This window comes from Epargyreus clarus, unplaced genomic scaffold (genome assembly GCF_041222505.1).
Source record: "Epargyreus clarus isolate Ecla_fem2 unplaced genomic scaffold, WU_Ecla_fem_2.2 ptg000018l, whole genome shotgun sequence".
NCBI classification, from domain to species: domain Eukaryota; kingdom Metazoa; phylum Arthropoda; class Insecta; order Lepidoptera; family Hesperiidae; genus Epargyreus; species Epargyreus clarus.
Genome location: NW_027332226.1, coordinates 6,975,189 through 6,997,882, shown reverse-complemented (window position 1 = coordinate 6,997,882; position 22,694 = coordinate 6,975,189). Strand labels below are relative to the sequence as shown.

At 35.0% G+C, this 22,694-nt stretch overlaps 1 protein-coding gene across 2 annotated transcripts; it reads right to left on the bottom strand.

The window, feature by feature from the left end:
- Positions 1–2,332: 2,332 nt before the first annotated feature.
- On the bottom strand, positions 2,333–21,631 carry dpp (decapentaplegic morphogen). Of its 2 annotated transcripts, none has more exons than XM_073083040.1 (2): positions 21,282–21,631; positions 2,333–3,623 (listed from the first exon to the last, which is right to left on the bottom strand). In XM_073083040.1, exon 2 carries the CDS (start codon positions 3,604–3,606, stop codon positions 2,497–2,499), a length of 1,110 nt encoding a protein of 369 aa, XP_072939141.1. In that variant the 5' UTR covers positions 3,607–3,623; positions 21,282–21,631; the 3' UTR covers positions 2,333–2,496. The 2 variants fall into 2 exon arrangements, with proteins under 2 accessions (XP_072939141.1, XP_072939140.1); XM_073083039.1 differs by lacking the exon at positions 21,282–21,631 and adding an exon at positions 6,394–6,686.
- Positions 21,632–22,694: the final 1,063 nt, after the last annotated feature.

Here is a 22,694-nt window from a genome sequence, read left to right as displayed (position 1 = left end):
ATTAAGCTGGATCTGTACGGGGAGCGCGCAGCAATATCTTGTTTAGTGGATGAGGGTCGGTTTTAGTGAAACAGGGAGTGGTCGAAGCGGCAGACGGCTGAGAGGGACGCGGCGGGCGAACACTCAGAGGCACCGACTCTGGCCAATCCATTTACGTTAATTACGCTGAGATGGGGATAAATCGGCGTCCAGCCGTCCACCGCCGAGTTACGAGCGAACCGACTATAAAATAAATTATACCCACTTCGTTCGCCTCCACTCAGTTTTTTGTTGCCTTCCACGACGAAAAAAAGACAAAAGCAAAACCTCGAGAGGACGAAATACGAGGCAAAGACAAAGCTTAAATTTATCTACTGATAATATAGACGTAGGGCGGCGGGCACGGCAGACGCGCAGTTGCCGGGTGGCCGCCAAATTATACAGGCGGGCATTCCTGCGTCCGAGCAAAAACATGATATATCGCCGCCTTGTGACGAAATATTTGAAATTTGGAGACCCGACACACTCTAAATGGAATTTACTTGAAATATTATCTCTGACATTCCTGGTGAACGACTTTATAAGAGCGCGTATGAAACATGCAACGAAATACCTATCTACCTTAAGAAATTCCAATATTTTATTGGCATTAAGAACTAAAAAATATTTGCAATAGTACGAGTATAGTATTAACTATGTTTATTTTCAGGAATAAAATCTTCCCATCCCATCTACCTAAAATATTTTATAATAAAGCCCAAAAGTAAATAAGTTTCAATTTATGTAATGTAGAGTCAACACATTGTCTTAAAACATTATACAATATTAATTAGGGTACTCATACTGAATTATGAAGGCAAAACGAGTAACTCCAAATATAGGGAAAAGACAAAAGCTAATAAATATAGAATTCCAGCTACACATTAAGGCAACATAACGTAAAAAGTAGAGAAATATATGCTTTTTCAATTTGGTTTTCAATCAGCTGAAACAAATTACAGAGAACTGAAAAATGTGTAATAGGTATATTTTGCTGGATAAGAAACTACCTAAGACCCTTATGGGTATAAGTCGTACGTCCATTCATCTAGGTAGTATATGATGTAGAGATGTTCTTACGATGGGTCTATGTGATTCATATGTATACAAATATTTTGTTCAATTTAACTTTGATATATAAAATGAGTTCATTTTAGTTTTAAGACCCACGTTGATGCATTCAGTCTTTAATTTTAAAACAACTATAATATACATTGCTTATGTTTATTATGTTTATGTTAATTTATACGATCAAGAAACATGCAGTCAACTATTTTGTCTTTTTTCCATTTATTTGAAATAAGTTCACTGATTTTGTGGGTATTTTATGCCACAATAGAGACCTTTGGCTAAGCTATTTTCAATCCAAAAAATATTCTGAATATCAGAAACATTGATGGGAATATAAGATATATGGTCAATTGGTCATCGCCACCCGCTGACATCGTCACTGACTCCAAATAAGATATAAGTCCTACATTGACTTGTGTCTTGAATAGGAAAGAGATAATCACTAGTTCCACACGCCTTTCAAACCAAAACACATTTCTTAACACTTTTAGTAGTAATAGATGTGGCGTGGTGGTAAATTAATATTATTTTTGTAAAATAGATACTTATCAAATGCACAATTACGTAGTGATTCCTATCTGAGGATAGTTTGTAGGAAATGAAGGCGGCTGTTCGCCTTTGCTTACCCTAGAAGGTTATAGACTTGAATACCTAATATGACTTGTAAATGATGATGATTACATTTTCATTCACTTTTATTCGTTACGAAATAGGACAATAGTATTGCATCTAGTCGTATAATGTATTCTGATAGTTACTTTAAAACAAATTATATTTTTTAAGGAATTTAAAAGGTAAAGATATCTGCTAACCGATATATATTCATATTTTTTCTTCGTCCATCATAAATAAACGATATGTAATTATAATTTAATAATATTGCGACAAGCCAGTATAATTTTAACAATTATAAAACATTTTTTTTTATGATGTGGAATTCTTTTCTTAAACCCAATTTGATTTGTACGTGTAAAAACAGCTGCAAATAAGCCTATTCATAAAATATTTTTTCGTCCTTAAACTTCCTTAATATTTATTTGTGTAATAAGAAAAAAGGTATTTAAACGCACGACAGTGCGTTGGACAAATTTTAGCCGTTCCAATCAAACGCACTATGTGTACAATAAAGTGATTTGGCTGTCTATATATGGTATTTAAATATTTAGTTCCACCCTATTTGTGGGTTATATTTAAGTAAGAAAATGAGTATTACAAATTTAAGAGGGAAATGAATTATAAGCAATTTTGTTTAATTAAATCTTTTATTATATCATTATCGTTTCAATAAAATAATAATTACACGAGTATATACACAGATAGATTATGTACAATTTTCGAGGCCACTACTATATGTACATTGGGTCCACGATTTAACACTAAGTCCGCACCAGGCTGGAAATGCCTTCGTCATCGGCAACCACAGCCTACCACCATCATATCTTGATAGTTTTTAAGCACCACATTGTTCACTTCATCCATATACAACATCGATATGGAAGACAGTTGCGTGGGAACACAACACGCTTTAGGCACTGCCGCGGGATTCACTGAGTTTACTAAAGTCTGCACAATTGCATGGTTCGTACCATTGAGATGGTCTGCGAGGGGAAAAGGGCAGTCACCTTGACAATAGTACGCGTCATAACCGTGAGGAGCGACGATCCAATCGCTCCAGCCGACATCAGCGAAGTCGACGAACAGAGGTCGGCGCTGGCAAATTTCTCGCGCCTCCTTGCGACGATGATGCGCTCTGTGACCTTTCCTCGTTGTCGCCCGCTTGTTACGTGTCAATAAGGTCTCACCACGTTCTCGGGCGGCTCTGGCCCGCGAATCTTCGCTGTACAGCATAAGCAACGGTTGCGCCGCATGCCATTCCTCATCATTTTCTGTCACACGTCTTCGCACTCTAACATGTGGTAGGCGTGCATCGGAGCTATTGGCACCTTCCTCTAAGACTCGGACCAGGAGTCCATGATTATTTTTTGGTTCTTGCAGCCACCTACGGGCCGCACCTAATGCGTCAGCGGACACCGTATTCTCGGCGGGTCGTAATGGCACAGAATCGAGTAACCTCAATATGGGCTCGGTGCGTCCTCGTCGACCGGGCTGAACTACGTCGTACAGAAGCAGTCTCTGGAAACCCGTGGCTCCCTTGGAGCGTTGGAACGTTATGTCGGCTCCTCGGGCGATTTCGTCGCCGGGTATGCCGCTTATATTGAAGAAGAGTCGGAAGCGGTGTTCTCCGGGAAAGCGATCATCGAGTTCGGTGGGTGTGTGGTGGAAGGAGCGGGCCGTGTTGGCCGCAGCCGCGGGGAAGGCGGCCCGCGCGTCGTACAGCACTCGCATGGCGCGGGGCACGGGCGGCGGCGGCCGGGAGCGCGGCGGGGGCCGGCGCGGCAGGCCCAGCAGCGCCAGCAGCTGTTTCTCGGCGGCGACGCGCGTGGCCTCGTCCAGCCCCGCGGCCGCACAGAGCGCCACCAACGCGCACACCACCGCGCACGCGCACGCCCCACGCATAATTCTCCTCGACCCACCTGTAACCATGGAAAAAATACGTTAAAAATGAAACTTCTTTTAGCTACTAGTATAATAATACACGTTGGGATCTTTGGACTTTAACAACCTTTGGAACCAACGGGATTGTATTTCCAGAATAATAAGTACGATTCAAATTACCAGTTATTCAACAAAGGTTAACATTGTGTGAGACCGGTAGTCGGTTTATCTTGCCATTTCTAATAAATGCAACGTAATATAATGTACGCGTGGGCCATTAATGCAAATGCATATTGTATAATCATGTTTAATGACTATAACGGCCATTTATACCAGGATAATAAAAAAGCATTACTACTTTGATTGAGTTAATCATTTTATCATTATATATAAACAATAAAATCTCGTTTTACCATATAGTGTTATAATTGTGGCGCTTGAGTACAACAATATATCAAATGGGTACATAACAATATAATTGTTAATCGTTAAATCATCACGACGCCTAATACAGAGCTTACTGATTGTCTCTCGAACTTAACAAGAATGTTGATGCCGTTGAAATACGGATTTCACAGAAAATAAGTAGAATGTAAAATACATTTTAAAGACATCTTAATTAATTAGAATGAAAAAATATGGAATTACAAAACATTACTAATAAAATTAAAATATAATTTATTATCTTACATTCCTACTAATAATACTTTTGGGACTTGCATTGTAATTTCTTGGTAATATTTGTCACTCTCGAATAAGCTCTAACACAACATTCAGAAATATGCATTCAGCTTGGGTATGTACAGAAATATTAAGATTCTTCACATAATCGTTATAAACTGATACCACTGGAGATAAAAATAGTATTTATGTCAATCACCGCCGTATACTTAATGTTACTAAATAATGTAATAAACGCTAAGTGCCTTGATGGTATAGGAAATTTTTAATATGCTATATAAATATATATTTGTACTATTAAAGGGACTGTCCCCTTAAATTATTTTTTTATAATACGAATATTTATATTCAGAATTTTTAAGTATTAAGATATTAATACCTATTAGACATCCCCAATAATCTATATAACAGCTCTACTTGAAATTGATCACGGATTTGAGGCTCCAAGAATTAAATTTAGCACCTAATGTACGAGTAATTAAGTATATGCATTAGTCTGCGGTTTAGATCAAAATTAGATCATTGGTGTTGCCGCAGTAAACCACAAGAAACAATAAGATCTAAATTTAAATTAGATAAATATAATAAATACTAAGGAAAAAAAGTACTTTTTAATACCCTGGTGTACTAGTACATAGTCAGTAACAATTAAGTTCGTAAACAGAATATGTAACTCAGACATTAGCCTCAAACACACATACAATCACACAACTTGTCATCAATCATTATTTAAACTTTAAAATATTGTGATATAAAGTAGAAAAGTGGTCGGTGATGGTAAGTGGTCGTTGCCACCCATGAACATCTGTAAGCAACGTGTCACTCATGCGATGCGTCGTCACTCTTCAACACTAAGATGCCTCATATATAGAGTGTCGTTGTTATTGTTTAGAACTTGTTAAACATTAAAAATATAATTGCTACGCGAACAAAATACTCGTAAAATAGACAAGTGCATTTAGGCGTGACTAAAAAGTAACTTATACCTAGATATAAGGTATTGTATCTATGTAAATCCTTAGATAGAGCACCATATCAGACACCAACTTCAGGTAAAACGTTATTCAATTTGGAGATAGAATCACTTGTCCACAGGCGGCACTGACCACAAATCCGATTAAATTCTGTCCCTTATGATACATGTATTGCATAAAAAGTATATTTTTATTAACCAATAACATATTCTTGTTTATTCGTCTCTACATACAAATACGTTATTTGTATTCATCTATCAATTCGTATTCATAGTATATCTACGTATAATAATATGCAAATTATATTATTTTATTTACAAAATATAAGGCTAGAGCTCAAAAAGCGAATGACATAAGCATTTTAATAATTAATTACTAAGCCCTAATTTGTTACTTAACAGTTAGCTAAACTTTATAAAAAACAAAGTTTTCAAAAATTATAAAATAGTCGTTAAGGTTCCTAATCAGTTAACAGAGTAACTTTTTGTAATCAAATTTGATTTATAGTTGCCGCAAGTTAGAGATACAAGCATAAAAAACTAAGTCATTAAGCTTTATATGTATTACAGAGCCTTGACCTAAATACATGGACCTAATTTCAAATTACAGATCACTTTAATGCTCGCTTGAAATTCAAACTTATACGAGTTCTAAATGGATACAAAGTTCCAACTTGTATGTATATGATATTGAACAAGATATATGAAAGTGGAATACTTTGCACGGGTAAACATACATTACGTTTCGAATCGAACACAAACACTCACAATCAACCGCACATTTAACTAAAAGTACTTTCCAAATGCCTTAAGTAAAAGACATCAACGAGATGCGTTTGACGTTGCTCCCATGACAGCAGTTACGTCTCTATCTTGTAACCTATCAACTACGAGTGCTACAAATACTGTTTACGTTCAGGAAAAGATTACTACTTGTCCTGACTGAAATTGCCTGCTTTCAAACGGATGATGGATACTTGAAAAACATTCCGTCCCAATTACGAGTTAGGTAGAGTCGGTAGAGTATTTGTTGTTATTACACTCGCAATGTTTTGATCGCTCTAGCACGGACGACCGGATCATGGCGTACGTATTTCAAAAATAATGCGGTCAAACCAGCCGCAGGCGCACGACCGCTCGACTCTCTCACTCACCCGAAATTTTAACGCATCCAACGTCGATAGTTACACAAAATCCGCAATCCGTGATATCTCCGCGAGTACGAAGCGCACAGAGTCAACGCTTCGGGAATAAATGGAATCGCACTCGTTCACGATCGAACCGATGGCACATAACAACAGAGCGGGCCGGTAACATCACTGGCGCGTGTTTGCGCGCGGGAGCGATAGCGCGCGCGGCGTGCGTGTGCGGCGAGTGCGGCGAGTGCGGCGTGCGGAGCGGCGGGGGCGCGCATGACGTGCTCGCGGCGCTGCGCTCGCGGCCGGAATGAGCGCCGGCTCCAGACGCGGCGGCGTCGCTGCGGGCGTGCCGGCCCCGCCCCGCCCCGCCCTGCGCCCTCCTGCCGCACCCACACCCACCACCGACCAGCCCTTCCTACCCCTCACACGATTTCCCTCCGGTTGCACCACCCGAAAATCTCTAACCGCACTGCTCTATATCTCTACACTGTTTATTCTCTATTTCATACTACTTATATGCCAGATGCTAATTTTTTTCGTTTAAAGTTATGGTAATACCTAACTTCCGAGGTACAAGTAACTAAACGTATACAAACAATGACCATTTTCATGTAAGAATAAACCGCTATGTACTTACTCTACATATTGTTTAGAATTTTTATTTTAATGATTAAGGTGAATCTTCAAAATGAAATATTTATAAAGTAAAAAAATATTGAATATGCAACATTTTTTTTGTATGATACAAGTGCTCTACATTGTTTTTTTTTATAATTACGACGACTCTATATTCTATAAGTTACCATTTTGATGAGCTATGAAACGTTGTTAGCGGTTAATAAAACAATTTTTAAATAAGGGAATGCGGTATTTATCTATTATGTGAAAAATAAAAGCAAATGAAGTGAAATACTAAACGAAATATAAGAGCATATGAGAGAAAATAAAAAAATAAATTTGCTTAATGGCTAGATACATTTAGAGCCTTATAGATTCCAAAAAAATATATATATAAAATCAATAAGAAATACATAAACCACCGCTATCATTTCAACCAACTAGAGTAACCTACTGTATCTATCAATAAAATTTGTCGAAATATAATTCATTTTATCACATCGGTGATATTTCTCTTTCTTTGCACTTCAATCGTCAATGAAATATTAGATAACTTAAAATTGTTTGTTTTATTATAATGTTTATAATACAAAGTACTATATATTTTCGGAAATCTGCTGCCTGCTTAAGATGGCTTTAAAATTTACCATTACCAAGTCAACGTTTCTATGTTGATTATGTAATGATGTAATTTGATAGATTGTATGTTATTTTTGGTAAAATTATGACATAATATGCATATTAAATAATAAATAATAGCTTTCAATAATATTATAGAGCAGAAACATATTACAACATATTTGAAAACCTTTTGAAGAGTATGTGGAAAAAATATTTAACGTTACATTTTCTTTTAATTGATTTCTAAAAAGGAGCACTAAGTATATGTATTATAACAAAAATCTAAAGCAATATCTAAAATAAAAAAAATGCGCAATAGTATTTTTTTTAATTAACCTTAACGTTTGAAATTTTGACCTTAACGTTTGAATAATTTTTGTACTTGAAAAATGATGGTAAAAAAATAATTTGCATCTAAAATATTAATGCAGCAAAATCTTTTTTATAGTGGTAAGGTTTTTTACATTAAATTAAATAAAAACACATATTTGCACTTAGGGTAATTATGCTTTTTGCCTATTGGAGTATGAAAAGAAAATATTCTTACCGTTCGTATTTAAAAAAATATACAGCTAGCCACTGTTAGATGATCCACCGCACAATTTCTAAGTTTTATAACTTTTTACGCTTGTTTAAATTTTTATAAGTCCTCTAAAAATGGAACATAAATAATAAATGTCAATTTTCTTGAACGCACTTGTGACGCACCTGTCTCAAGAACTACTGAACGCACTTTAAGAAAATATTTCGGTCGTGTTTCTACTAGCTAGACAATACGGCCCCACGTAAAAATCATCTCGATCAAAAGGAGTGGGGGCAGGGTGTCGTACGGTGGAATAATAAGTTGATTTTCAATCCTCGTCGCCTCCGACTACTGTCCTTTTCTATTTTCCTCGCCTCAGATTTTCTCTCTATTGTTCCTCCCCACTCCACCGGTTCATTGAAGCTCGTATGACGTAGGTATTATATTTATTTGTTCGTACGTTTATTATTTGCATAATAATAAAGAGAACGCGCGAGTATATTTATTATCATAGATAGATAGATAGATTAGCATAGAAGAATAAGTTTTTTCAATTGATATAAAATATCATAATAAAATTATTTATAGGTAATTAGAAATTAAATAAAATATCTGAACCCAAACAATATATTACGTTAGTTATAAGATAATGAGTAATTACTACATTTCCACAGATTATTTTTATTTTAATGGAATTACCTATTTTTAAACATTCTTATAAAAAATAATTTATAAATTTCTAGCTTTATATAAGGATGCTATTTAAATAGATTTATTAGATTTTTGGTAAAGTTGTTAAATGCTTATTTAGTGAATTAAATCTATATTACTGTTATTTTTATTCTTCATTTTAACACATATTGAGAAGATATATCTCATGAAAGGTAAATCTATATCTTGGACTGTATTAAACTGTCTTTATCGAAATTTATTTCAGTAAGTAAACCGCTGTACATATTTAAACTATCTACCATAGTTTAAATATGTTTAAGTACATAGTATACCTATAAATTTAGTATAACTTATTTGACGTCCGAAAAAAGTAAAAAAATGCACTCGGCATTACCGTTATATAAATAAATAGCAATAGTACCTAGAAGTTAGCTTTTGTTTATATTGATAAAAAGTCTTTGTTTTATTCAACTATTACGAAATGCCCAACTTTTTAAATTCTATTAAGAATACAAAGTAGCTAAATCTATTCACAGGGTCGCCTTTTGTGATACATGTGTTTTGTTATCCAAATCCAGAAGTTACCGTGTGACTTACTGTAAACAAACATATTCAAGGAACTAGTTAGTTAAAGGTAGCGGCCATTAACACTAAAATTTAAATCTACATAATACTGTTACTTGTCGGCATTTTTGTTTTCGTACCACAAAAGTATTAGTCATACGTCCATTCCGTCAATGCTTAAGATAAAGGGGTCTTAAAGCCATCTTTTTCGGAAACATAGCTCTTAATACCCTTGTAGTTACTCTTTTCACGTACGACAGATAAGTGCAGTAGCGATTTGTTATCATATCCCTCACCTGTGCTCATCAGATCAAAAGTTTTGACAATAGAGAGATGAATAAAATAAATACCACAGAGAAAAATGTTACCTACATACGCATCGAGCGCTCGCACGATGAGTGTATCCGTTAACAATGATTGAAAGTTTCGATCAGGTGCTACGAGATTTTATTTTGATTACATCGGACGCACGTGCCAGAAACAGCTGTGCGTTAAAAATGTGCCGTGTTTCTACTGGTAGAGAAAAGTGCCGGATAGAAATGAATTCTATCTTACCTCTTAAAACTTAAAAATAACGTAGAATTTAACATTTTCTTTCTCTAAATTGGTAGAAATTTAAAATTACATACGTAGAGAACATAGTTTTGAGAATCCAGTAGAAATTTGGAAACTATAGTCGTTCCATGCTCTCCACTTGTTGATTATTTTTCTTTAGTTTATTAATGTCATCACGTATCACATTTAACATTTACATCACATTTGACCAAATTTTGATATCTACAAAATAACTATTCTCACTCTCAACTTGATTTTTGAGAATGATTGAATAAAGCCCTCTTAAAATCTGGGCTCTACACAATCACTAGAATTTTAAATAAAGTTGTTACTAGTTTACAGATGTTACTAAAATGATATAAGTAGGGGCACAATATTTATTTGAACGTATTATATGAAACTTTATATTAAAACAGTAGGTACAGTAATAACTACGACACTTCTACTCTATTAAATACAATATTATGAAAATTAATAATATCTAACTAAATAAAACACAAATTAATCGTAATAATTGCACAATTATGAAGGGTTATGTTTTTTATCAAAGTAAATAGGGAGTCTAAAATATATTTTTTTCATGTAAGAAAAATATTGGCATTATGGCAAATTAAGCAATGGAGTTATTAAATATCGTTCTAAAAATCCTAAAAAGTCCTTAAATTAAGTAACAAACATACCTAATTTTTAAATATGGTTATCACATTTTATAATATTGCTTTCTTAACGTATAAAGTATATTTTATCAATATATATGCAGATTATTAGGTAATCACACATCAGAATAATAACGTAATGTAACATAATTAAGTAAAATAAAAAAGTATCACTTCGTACATGACTATTTTAGATAACCATTCAATCACTTAATATTCATGAGTTCTTTGTAGTCGTTGTAAATGGTGATTTTCATTTAATTATAATGAAGACGGGTCTGAACACAATATTGATTACTTAGTATTAATAACTCGAATAGGTTGAATAAATTATTATACGAGTTATATATATAACTTTAAACGACCAATTCTTTTATATATGGCCTCTTAGCCTGTAGTTATACGTTTAAGTCAACGTGGTTACTTTATTTTTATTTTTATTTTAGAAAAAAATATACCCTCAGCTTGCTTTGACGGTAATGCAAAGCATTGTGGAGGACTTTCATGTACATAATATAAAGCGTAGGTACATAATTATGTTACATAATACTCTCAAGGGTATGTGAACAATTTCAACTACGTTTCAACAATGTTTCGAGAAGAAAATCCACATTGAGCAATTGGGATAATACGTGATAGTATGTCGATGGTGAATTATGTTTTTTACATAGGTATTATCAAAAATAATTTAGTTCATTTATTTTATCTACTTTTTGGCATGTAGAATAGACCCATAGGTTTAGTACACAGTATTGTATTAACAATAAAATTGATTAATTATTAAACTACTCATTATTGTCGTGTAGAGGGCAGCTTTGTAACAATTTATCCTAGTAAGTCAAAAGTAAGTGAGTAGTAAGTAAAATATCTCAGTATAACAATCTATGTTATAGACAACATATTCTGGTATTCAATATTTATATTTTACCATGCCATTTAATATACTATCATATGAAACATTTGAAGTCTTCAATATGTGTAGCCAGTAGCAGTTGACTACATATATTTTACTGACTCTAACAATGACATCGTTGCGAGTAAGTTTATTTACTACATATTACTATATCTGCGCCAGTATTCATTATGATAATAATCATAATATTAACTTATCCATATGCTCAGGTTATTATTATTTCTTTTGACACGGCAGTACCTTTAGGTATGACAAAAAATATTCTTTAATTTCATAAACAATTTGTAACTGTTTTTTAACGAATTCCTACTTGTACTTAATTGATTTATTGCGTAGCCAATATATTTGTTATTAACGAACCTTTAACCATTCAAAATATCTTACATCAATCGATGCATTATTAGAGATTTAATGGAGTTTCGCTTTGGGTATTCTAAATTTAGTCTTCATCATTTTAAGTGGTCCTCTAATGCGACACCTAGATGTCTTATACCTACAAGAAATATATAACTCTACATAAATTAAGGAATTACTGAGACGTCAAATTCTGTGTTGAAAACATAGTGCATAATGACTACTTGGTTTTATAAAGGTTGATCTGTCCAGTTTTGTTCCAGAAAACACACCTCAATTCAAACAAAATATATAGCCCTAATAAGTAGAAGTGTGCTGAATGCTATTATAATTAAACTTATCAAGTACTAAAACATAATTAAATTAACAGCAACCATCTAAATATTAGATGTAATCATTAAAGCATAGATATCAAAAATAGTCACTTACAAGGGAAATATGCAAAGGCACTAGTAAAGTACAGTATGTTTACTTTCAACACCTATAAAACTATATGCAAGTGTAATAAACCCTATTTTACATTTGAGCTCATAAATTGCCTCAATCTTACAACGCTTCAAAATTATCCCAATATTGTATCCGGCTCAAAAGACAAATTGCATATATGTACAGTACACAAAAAAGTCATATCAACTTGTCATGAAACTGCATCCGTCAAATTGAAATTTCTGAGATGGCTTATCGTTCTTATAGCCGGCTACCGGAGCCGTTACGCGCCAATAACAAACTGTTGTTCTTGTTTTTTTATACTTTTTTTGGCGCGTGTCTCTCGCGATCCGTTATACGCGAGGTGCTGGCAGCGAAAGTTAGAAGTCGCTCGGAATTTTATACCAGTTTTTCTTGAGGATACAATTCTGTTGGGCACGTATACACAATGTGTGCTTACTTACTTAATGTTACATACATTATCCTCGGTGAATAAACAAAATAATTGCTATGCGATAGGTATGTAGCAGCAGGTGCAATGTAATGTGAGCTAATTTGCCTATTACGTACAAGTGTCTTCTGTTTACTTACATTTACGTATTCTGAACGACGTCTGGTTCTAAAGAATCTTATTACAGGAAAACAAATTCCAATTAGCTACGAGTATGTATGCCTAAAATGATGTCAGTGAAGCGAGTAGGTATTAGCACTCAGGCGCGTATTCATAAACTGGGAGTTGCGCGGATAAATCACAATACAAACTATGGCAGAGCTCCTCGGAGCCATGCCGTCTGACACCCACGGCCGCCGCGTCCTGCTACATTGACTCACCAATTCACGTCTCATGTACGTAATTAGCCCATTAGCACGCACGCACCACTCAAATGCTCAATTAGATCAACGACCGTCGGGAATAGCGGAGCACATTACGTCCCCCCGGTCCGACTCAATGAAACTCAGGATAACGTACAAGTACTTGTAATTGACATATTTCATATTGTCTAGTTTCGTAAAACATCACCGAATACTGTTTATTTCACCCGTATTCATACATCTTATTCGTATTCATACTTGAATGGTAAGATCATAAATGGTAGAGTAAGAGAGTATACATATTCATTCGCGTATTTATTTAGTTACACGCTCTACTTGTATACATTATAGGTCAAGTGTTAATGTGTCATTATTAATACTCGTAGTTGATAAGTTGAAAATACGATAGCAAACTGTTTTATGACCGAAGAGACAGTGTGCCGGGAATTTCTGCACTCTACATTACATACATATGTAATAGCATGCATAACATGAAATAAGTAAAATAAAAAAAAATATGTCACCTGTACATACATTCTTTTAATTAACTTTATAATTGGTCATTAGAATTTGTATGAGTTCTGACATAGGTACATACACAAATCTATATTTTTGGATACCTACATTGTAGTTCGTTTAACAAGATACGCTCTAAGAATGACATTTGATACTTACTACATATCAAATTATTCCTATTATGGTAAATCACGGTACGATTATTATGCAAAAACCTAGCTTATGTTAGTTAATTTACAAAACTATCTCTTCTACGCAATGATTACATTCGTTTTATTATAACTTACAACTGTCATATCTGTACTATTTAATAAAAATATTTACAATAACGTTACTCTACTCGACTCTAGCTGCTAACTATTGTCTACACAAAGATCACCTGGATAAGACCTAACAAATCTAGTATTTTCCAGCAATATATTGTAAAAAAGTCTGTAGATATGTCTTCTTAAGTCTTTTGTCTTACAAGCAAAGAGATTTATTATTTGATACTGATCGATATTTGATGATTGTACTTAATAGAAAAGTAATATAGTTATTAAAACTTGATAATATAATAAGTTGTGATGTATTTGCCTTATAGTAGCATTGCGGCGTAGCTACGTTCTGTACCCTTAGTATGAGTTTTTACAAAAATGTCTGTTTTTGTATTTGTTTACATATTTGCCCATACATTTTCAGTCAACCCCTAGCGGACCTTATCAGACCTGATTGGAAATGTATGGGAAATATGTAAACAAATACAAAAACAGTAATTTTCGTAAAAACGTAAAAACTCATACTAAGGGTAGGTACTGGTTTGATAGGTGCCTTATGGTAGAATCCATTTTTAAAGACGTTCTATATTAATCTTCATTGACAGTGCCCACACCTACGTGAAGCATTATCAATCGAACTCCAGATCTATATTTACTAGAGATGTGATGGTGGCAGTATCATTATATCTATATGTTCCACTTCAAAATAAATGCCTACTCATGAAACATTCTGACAAAGCATAAAAATAAATTTAAACTTGTGTGACAGTAGCCTTAATGTTAGCTACATAGTTGGTTCCGACTCATGTTGGATACAAAATCGTTTACTATAAATTCACAAATAGTTTTAACAGCGTCAAATGTTTGTCTAGTGCGAAGAAATTTCGTCGCTTTTGTTAACAGTTATAGTTTGATACGCTATTTTAATCTAGGAACTGTTCAAATTGCACACACAAACTTCTTGCAATCGAATTTCCACCAATTAGTATACAATTTCTCTTCCTTATAACAAGGTGGAAGAAAGATGAGTCATGTCTTTACGCAGTCGGTGCAAAGTCCAATTCAGTGCGCTTGCATTAAGTGCATGTAAAGGTTCCGATTGCAGAAGCCTACAAATGCGCTGATTGTAATCATAATGCGATTGTGTGAACTCGGCGTGTCAAATTGAAGGTCGTGAACGCATTCCGGAAGATCTAGTACGAGGTATCTGGTAATTTATCTCAGTGCTCAGTTCAATTCGTTGTTGCACTTTGTCATCTACTCGTACAGAAAATTTGTTGTTTTTATGTCTGTCAATTTGTTTTAGCTAAGGTTAAGTCAAAGCTAATCTTATGAACAGCTCAATCAATGTACAGCAATGCTTACATAATATGTACCTTTGCCGATTTTGTAATATCGTAATATACCTAATTACAAGCATCGTATTTGTGAAGATTGTCACAGGTAAGCTTTGCGTGCGGAACTGTACCGCCTTTGAACGAAATCTTTTTAAGTTAGTTACGATAAGTAAGGCGTTTCAATTTAGTCCTTTGTTAAATCCATATATTAAGCAGGTTTCCAATTTTCGTGTCCTTTATTCTTGGTGTTAGTTACAGGATTAAGTTATCTATGGTGCTATAATGCGAGAGTGATCACTTAAGATAATTTAATTGCAGATCAACCGATAAGATCATGTGTCCCTTCTGCCTGCTTATAGAGGATATCCACAAGACCCTAATCATCTTTTCACATTATGTTACTGTCCATGAGAACTATGACAGACTTATTGTAGCAGAATTCAAATTGTTGTATTCTTGTTTAAATAATGTGGTAGGGTAATATCCTTACATTAAGTGTCTTCAGATAGTTCTCAGAGGTCAATGAATCTATAACCGATCTCAGATAAGATCCAGTTCAATTTTAGCTAGGTTGTAGACAATGGGCAGCATCGGCCATCAAATAATGCTTTAGCCCTCTGAGTCCTTTTATTCTTATGCCATCATCTTTTACATCCTTAGAGGTAACCCGTGCCTAGTGGTAGGATAGTACTGAATAATAACGATACATCTCATTTAAAAATAAATTCATGTTCCACATTTCGAAACCATGAAGTAATCCTGGCAAAGCACCTATTTTAGGTATAACACCGATCTGCCAGTACCTTATACGGAACTCTATCTAGTAAGAATGTAGAGTTGTTGATTTAAGTTTAAAAAAAATATACTGCCTCAGCAACAGTTTTAACGCGTATCTACTTCTGAATGATAGGGAGGGAGACAACCATATTGTACAAATAATAACGCCATTTAACCTTGAAGAACTTGTTATGCTAAAACAGTCAAGAATCACTGGAAAATAATATCACGAACTACAAATAAAATTTAATTCCAGTATACTATCTGCCACGCTGGAAGCTGGAAACAAAGATTTGATAGAATCGTTCACGCTTGTATTGTGTAATGATATAATGTCATACAATTACATCTGCATGCATCGCCGTGCATACTTTAAAGCTCTTACCTTTGTATCATTTCTGTTAAATCAGTTCAGCAATAACCCTTCTTTGGCAGTTGGGTAGAAAGATGGCAAAATCTTTTATGAATGCCATCATACATATTTGTAGCGGATTGTTGAAAAGTAGTTTTAATTTTAACTTAATAGCATGGATTTCCGCAAAGTAACGCCTGATACATTTAACTATCTTTTATGGTCTCATCTTGGCTCTACCACTACACCTGTTTCTAACTAACAACAGTTTTAAGCGACTCTGTTCTTCATTGAGGGATGTGGTAAGGCAGAAACACTTGTATAAAGCGATACAACTTAGTCTTTAAGGGTACTAATACGACTGTAGGATTCAATGCTATGTGGGGTTGACTATAAATGTCATTTAGCTGAACATGGAGTGCATGCTTGCCTGCTACTTTAATTTCATAAAATTGTATACTGTCTAATTTTGTATATTTAAAAAAGCGATGTAGGTATGGATTTGGATATTTAGCGTTTCATAAATTTGATCTTAGCAATTGACAAGCATTTTTATTGATGTGTCTGTTTGTACACTATTATATGTAGGTACTTAGGTATACTTGTATCCGCTTTGCTTGCCATATACCTAATAAATACTTCACGTTTTATAGCCCCGCTATGGTAAAAAAAACATAGCGCAAATATTAATGACCTCTCGTAGTGTTTTAGTCACAAATGGAGTAGAAGCTCTACATTAAGTCATTCATTGGCACATATGCCTCACTGTTGTGTTACTGTTATGTAACTTAATATACTCTTCAAACTAAAACCCACAAACTTTCGCAAAAGTTATTCTATCTATCCATCAGCCTTTGAAAGTCCACTGCCGGACATAGGCCTCACCTAATGTGCGTAACTCCGACCGGTCATGAACCCTCTGAATCCAGCAATTTCCCACCGTCCTCTTCAGGTCCGCACCTGATCGGGGGCGCCCTATACTGCTTTTGCCTATACGTAGTCTCTATTCGAAGAAGTTTCTACCCCATCGTTTTTCTATCGTACAAATATGACCATTGCCACTTCTGCTTGCAAATTTTGAGAGATATGTCGGTAATTTTCGGACTCCTACGGATTTCATCGTTACGAACACTATTAATGTTATAACGTTGTCACTACCACCTCAGATCACAAAAACATCCACCGTCTATACATTCAGGATGTAATTTCTAAGGCAAAATGTTTTTAGTGAAGGAACTGTAGGTAATCGTTAAGAATAGTAATGTATTCGAAAATAATTTCAGAGTTCATGCTGGTGTTTTCTCTTTCGCTCTGTCTTGATAAGTTATCACTGAACTTATATTATAACTATATTTAAAATATCCCTGCATTTATAGCAGTTACGTTGGAATTTGAAATCATCTCATGTTTTTCAATTCTACAGGTTGTCAGTCACATATAATTAGTAGTGATTCTAACTGCTTATCAAATTTATTTGGTTCATACTCCTGTTTCACTGATTTGTTGCTTTCTAATTATGTAACGGGTAGACGAAATCGTACTATTCTGTCGGCCTTAACAGTTTTAATTGTGAAACACAGCACGAGACTTAATCATTTATTTAAATTATGTGGTTATATCGAACGGTGGCTCGCATCTATAAGACCGGTTCACACACATCCATAGGTGTCACACACTACAACAGGTTACATTGTTGCTACACTCTCGAGGTCCAACCATATCAGCAATTCGTGGACGTATCTTGCTGTTTATGAGTCTTCTTAACACGTCTATGGTCTACACATAATAATAAAATTAAACTATTTCTTCGATTTCATATAATTGACACTTTTCAAAGCTCTACGCTTATTTGAAAAACTCAAAAATCTATTTTTATTATTTTCACCGATTTTTTATGTTTTTTAGTCACAAAGTTTTATTACATAAAAGTTGTACGTTAATACCACGTTAACGTGGTTTTAGGAAACAATAATATAGGTAAACTATCATCAATCTTCGACTAATTAATAACCTTTATACCTTAACAACGTGTATAACTTAATGTAACAATGACTTTCGATGTTCACAATAATAGCTTCTAAGATATAGGACATACAGGTACGTATTTAAACGGTATAAAATGTCTGCAATTTTCTAGATCAGTGTATTTCAACCTTTTATAGCCTGGACCCCCTTGTAACAAATGAAAAATATTTGGCAACCTGTCACAATCACAATTATATAATTTTATATTTTTTACTGATGAGTCGCGACCCCCTTACAGATGTTTGCGACTCTGGGGATCACGGCCCATACTTGAAAAACATTTTTCTGTTATTTATTAGTGTCACTAGTAGGCAGTGGAAGTGGAAAGAGGCGTTAGCTTGAGTAGCAGAGCGTAAACATAGAAGGCCTTCTTAAACTTCATGCTCCGACGATCACCAATCCTGTTTTGATAAGTTCGTTTTATGTAAATACCTATATTCTAAATAACATATATTCGTTTATTTACTCACTACAAGAACATAATATGCTATGATCCGACGTAATAATAATTTCACGTATACTTCACGTGCCATTGAGATCTGATCTTAGGTTTTATTTTTGTTCTTGGAAAATAAGTAGATATTTATATTAGGAATTTAAATTACATTGCCAATATTTTAAAAACGTCATGTTGGTCTGTATCTATAGAAGTAAAATAAAATTCGTATAGTGCGCATTATTAACTGGTTCAACTTAGGCTCCTATTGTTTTTTATTACTCAGTATGGCGTTATTATGTAAATAAATTATTAAATAAGGGAATTTTACAAACCTATAGTCGCTACATATTTTTTCTATAAGATATTGCGATAGGGAACTTCATTAATATAGATCAACGGAGCTTTTAGACCTTAAATAGCATTTAAGTTCTGAGAGAAAATATCTAGGTAAATCATACGTGGTAATTTTTAGTTCTTAGAGAAGATCAGATATTTTTACTAAAAATATATTTTCACTACCAATCTTCCGATTCACAGAATCTTTCTAGCATCTCTAGCACTAATAAACACACCCCTAGCCGAATTTTCAATTGCCCAATACCGACTACAGGAGTCTGCCGTCTTCTCGATCAAAGTAGGAAAAATAGTAGACCTGAAAAATGGGTTCAACTTTTTCGTGTACTTATATGATTGTCTTATAATGTGTCAAAAATCCGTTAAACGTCCGTAGGCAATGATAACCTTTTTACTGTAATCTTGGGAGGAGAAAAGAATTACAGTATCCACTGCCTGTTGTAAGAGGTAACTAAAAGGGGCTTCTGGGCTTCCAAGAGTGCAAGCTTCAACCATCCAACCATCCAACCTGGGAATGACAGCGGTTTGCGTGACCACTTACCGTCGTAAACATCTGAAGGTGTGGCAAGCGTATATGCTTATTTGGGGAGAGCGCGATAGAGTCACAGCGCTCGTAGGACTCTGCTTGATTAATTGGATCCTGAAATCCTCCACTTAGCAGTAAGAACGGTCACCAGGGAGATTTTAGTGAGGAAGAATATCATAAAACCAGGTATCTCTTCCACGCTACTCGGTGTCTTTTAAAGGTTTTCCCTCGTGCAAACAATAAAGGCAAGATACTGATATCGTACTTGTTGAAATTCGATCTCATATTCAGGGGATTTGACATGAAAATTCTAAATTACCACTCATTTTTTTTATTATGTGTATGCAGGCTCTACAATGGGACAATAATGTGTTGAAGACGGCATCAGTCTGTCAAATCAGGACAAGCCATCGCTTAACACTGGTCGAAAATAGTAAGAATAAAAGTTTTGGTGGTGTTCTCATAATTGAACCACTGAGGGATCAACTTTCAACATTTGTTTGTGACGCGTTACAGCGTCTTTAGGAGTACCTGTATGTGTGGTAGATTACAATAAGAATGTGGTCACAACTTCATCACAAAAATATTAACATTAACATAAAAGTCTTAGGGAAATACTACTTTAGAACTTTATTTGATTGGCCTTTCAAAGTACCTCTGAGTAGGTACTTCAAGACTAATACGAGTACAACCGAATAGGAAGAAAGTTTATCATATTGTCCGTACATTAACCTGTATAGTTTCTACAGCTATAAAACGACATTATACTTTATAAATTGAGATAAATACATTAAATATGTAAATACCTATTTCGTTAGATCTTTTGGGTGTATGCCTTCTTAACGTGTCTTGATGGCTTTTACCTATGTAATTAAATTTGTGCTTTGCTCCAATAAGTTGTACATGCGAATAAACAATTATGAGATAACATAGATTACCTTAACATATTACGAGGTCGTATATAAGTCGAGGTCGTTTATAAAGCAGCTTAGAGCTTAGCTTTTATGTAGAGCTTTTTTTAAATGTACCTAGATCATCATTTCTTATTGGAGACATATTAAAGAGATTGATTAAGAAATACCTTTAATTCAATCTCTTTAATATGTCTCTTATTTATAGTTGTTACATAAGACGAAGATCCAGGTGTTTATTTAGGTAACAGACAAACACGGCTACAGAAAGACTGATAGAGCAGTTATAGCAATTTATTGTTGCTACATAAACGGCTTAAGTATGTTGTATGGGTTGGTAACGGTTTTATCTACTCGTATACTTGTTTTCTCGTATATATTTATCCTTTTTATCAGTAGCTACATCATGGCCCATAGTTTGGTAGATATGGGCACCTACTGGTCAATATGGAATAATTAATTACAAAGATACAAAAGCTGTTGAATATACGCACCACTAAATATTTATATGTAACTACTATGCAGTGTGCATAGAAAACAGAATAGATGCATAATCTTGACTAATTGAACATTAAGTATCAATCCATATAAAAATAACGAAGCTCGGTATGGCTCTCACCGACAGGTGTCGCCGTAGCCATAAAGTGTGTTTATGGAGATATTGGCTATGTAGAAGGTAAATAAGGTAACGTACGTGGATCATCGCACGATGTGCAGGAGGTGAGCGCGCTGGGGCGGCGGCGACAGTGCGGGCGCGCCGGCGGCCTGCTCGCGGGGCACACCAGTTAAGCTACAGGCGCAGATCGAAAGTTCGACGCGAGATCGAGCGCGCATATGTAAATATCGGCACATTTACAAGCGAAAGGGTTCACCAGAGCGGCGCACTAACGCAGCGTTGCGCGGGAACCAGTTCGGCGAGATTCCTTCGACGTCCGATAGAAAAATGTCGAACGAGCTTCAGGTACATCACTTGCCGCGAGTGTCTGGTACGCGACGCGGCCGCCACTCGACTGCCGCCCTCCGCTCGCCGCCACACTGTTGGTATATTTATCTCTTAATTATTGAACTCGTCTGTATAACAATTATGAGGCAGGTCGGCAAGTCGCAGGCGCTGGCGGAGGGCGTGCGGCGCTACTGCGTCTGCGCTCGAACGTTGCGTCACAAACCGTACGGCCACCTTACACGTAGCCTTCAGATTTTATCTCAACCAATCTACTACTCACCTGTTATTCATTTAAAACGTTAAACGTTAACCTCCAACACATATCGTTTAGCATTATCTTCCTGCCTTCCATTTCCGTAATAAAACTATCAGCATTTACATTACTTACATCCATCAACGCAGAGTGATATTAGTCATCCAGTCATTGGCAACGACCTATTTGGATCAATCAATAATATAATTTCAAGAAATTTGCTCTCCGAATCTTCCTCGGACCACATCTATTTATGTCCTCCAATGATATTATTGGAATCATTGATTTCTTTAAGATAGAAGCTATCTCTCTCTTTGTTACCAAAATTAAATTAAAAGCTAGACAAGTGTTTCCCCGTTAGTACATAGATGTAGTAATAAATGGTAGAGAATTCCATTGTGCGTAAAGTGCATAAGTATGCCACTGTAATCAATATTTACAATAAAGTGTAAATGAATAAATATTAATGGCCATAAGTACTTTTTCTTAGAATAGGTATCTATTATAGATAAGTGCGCACAATTTGTTTAGGTGTAACACTCGCTTATAGGTCCTTGTATTCCTTAATTTTAGGTCTCCGGCAAATTAGGTATTTAATAAGAGTGTTAATTACAGACACCGACACTTCTATTATAGGCTGGGACTATATAACAACTACCCCAGCAGTAGCACCTCTGCCAATAAATTGAGAATTTATTTCATTGCTTCATTCAGCATAAATGTTAAAACTAAATTAATTATCGTGGCTAAATTTTAAATGGCTGAACATAAAATATTATTACATTAGGCGATCAAACATTTCTGTGATTAATCCATGTATAGGTAAGTATTATTCCTCATAAGTTATCAATTATTATTTTTTCTTGTAGAAGTGTTTAACGTGCGTGTTTCAGAAGTACCCGACTCATGAT

What these genes read in the sequence shown, in the direction of transcription:
- dpp (XM_073083040.1), bottom strand. Translation starts at nt 3,606, where the DNA reads ATGCGTGGGGCGTGCGCGTGCGCGGTGGTGTGCGCGTTGGTGGCGCTC.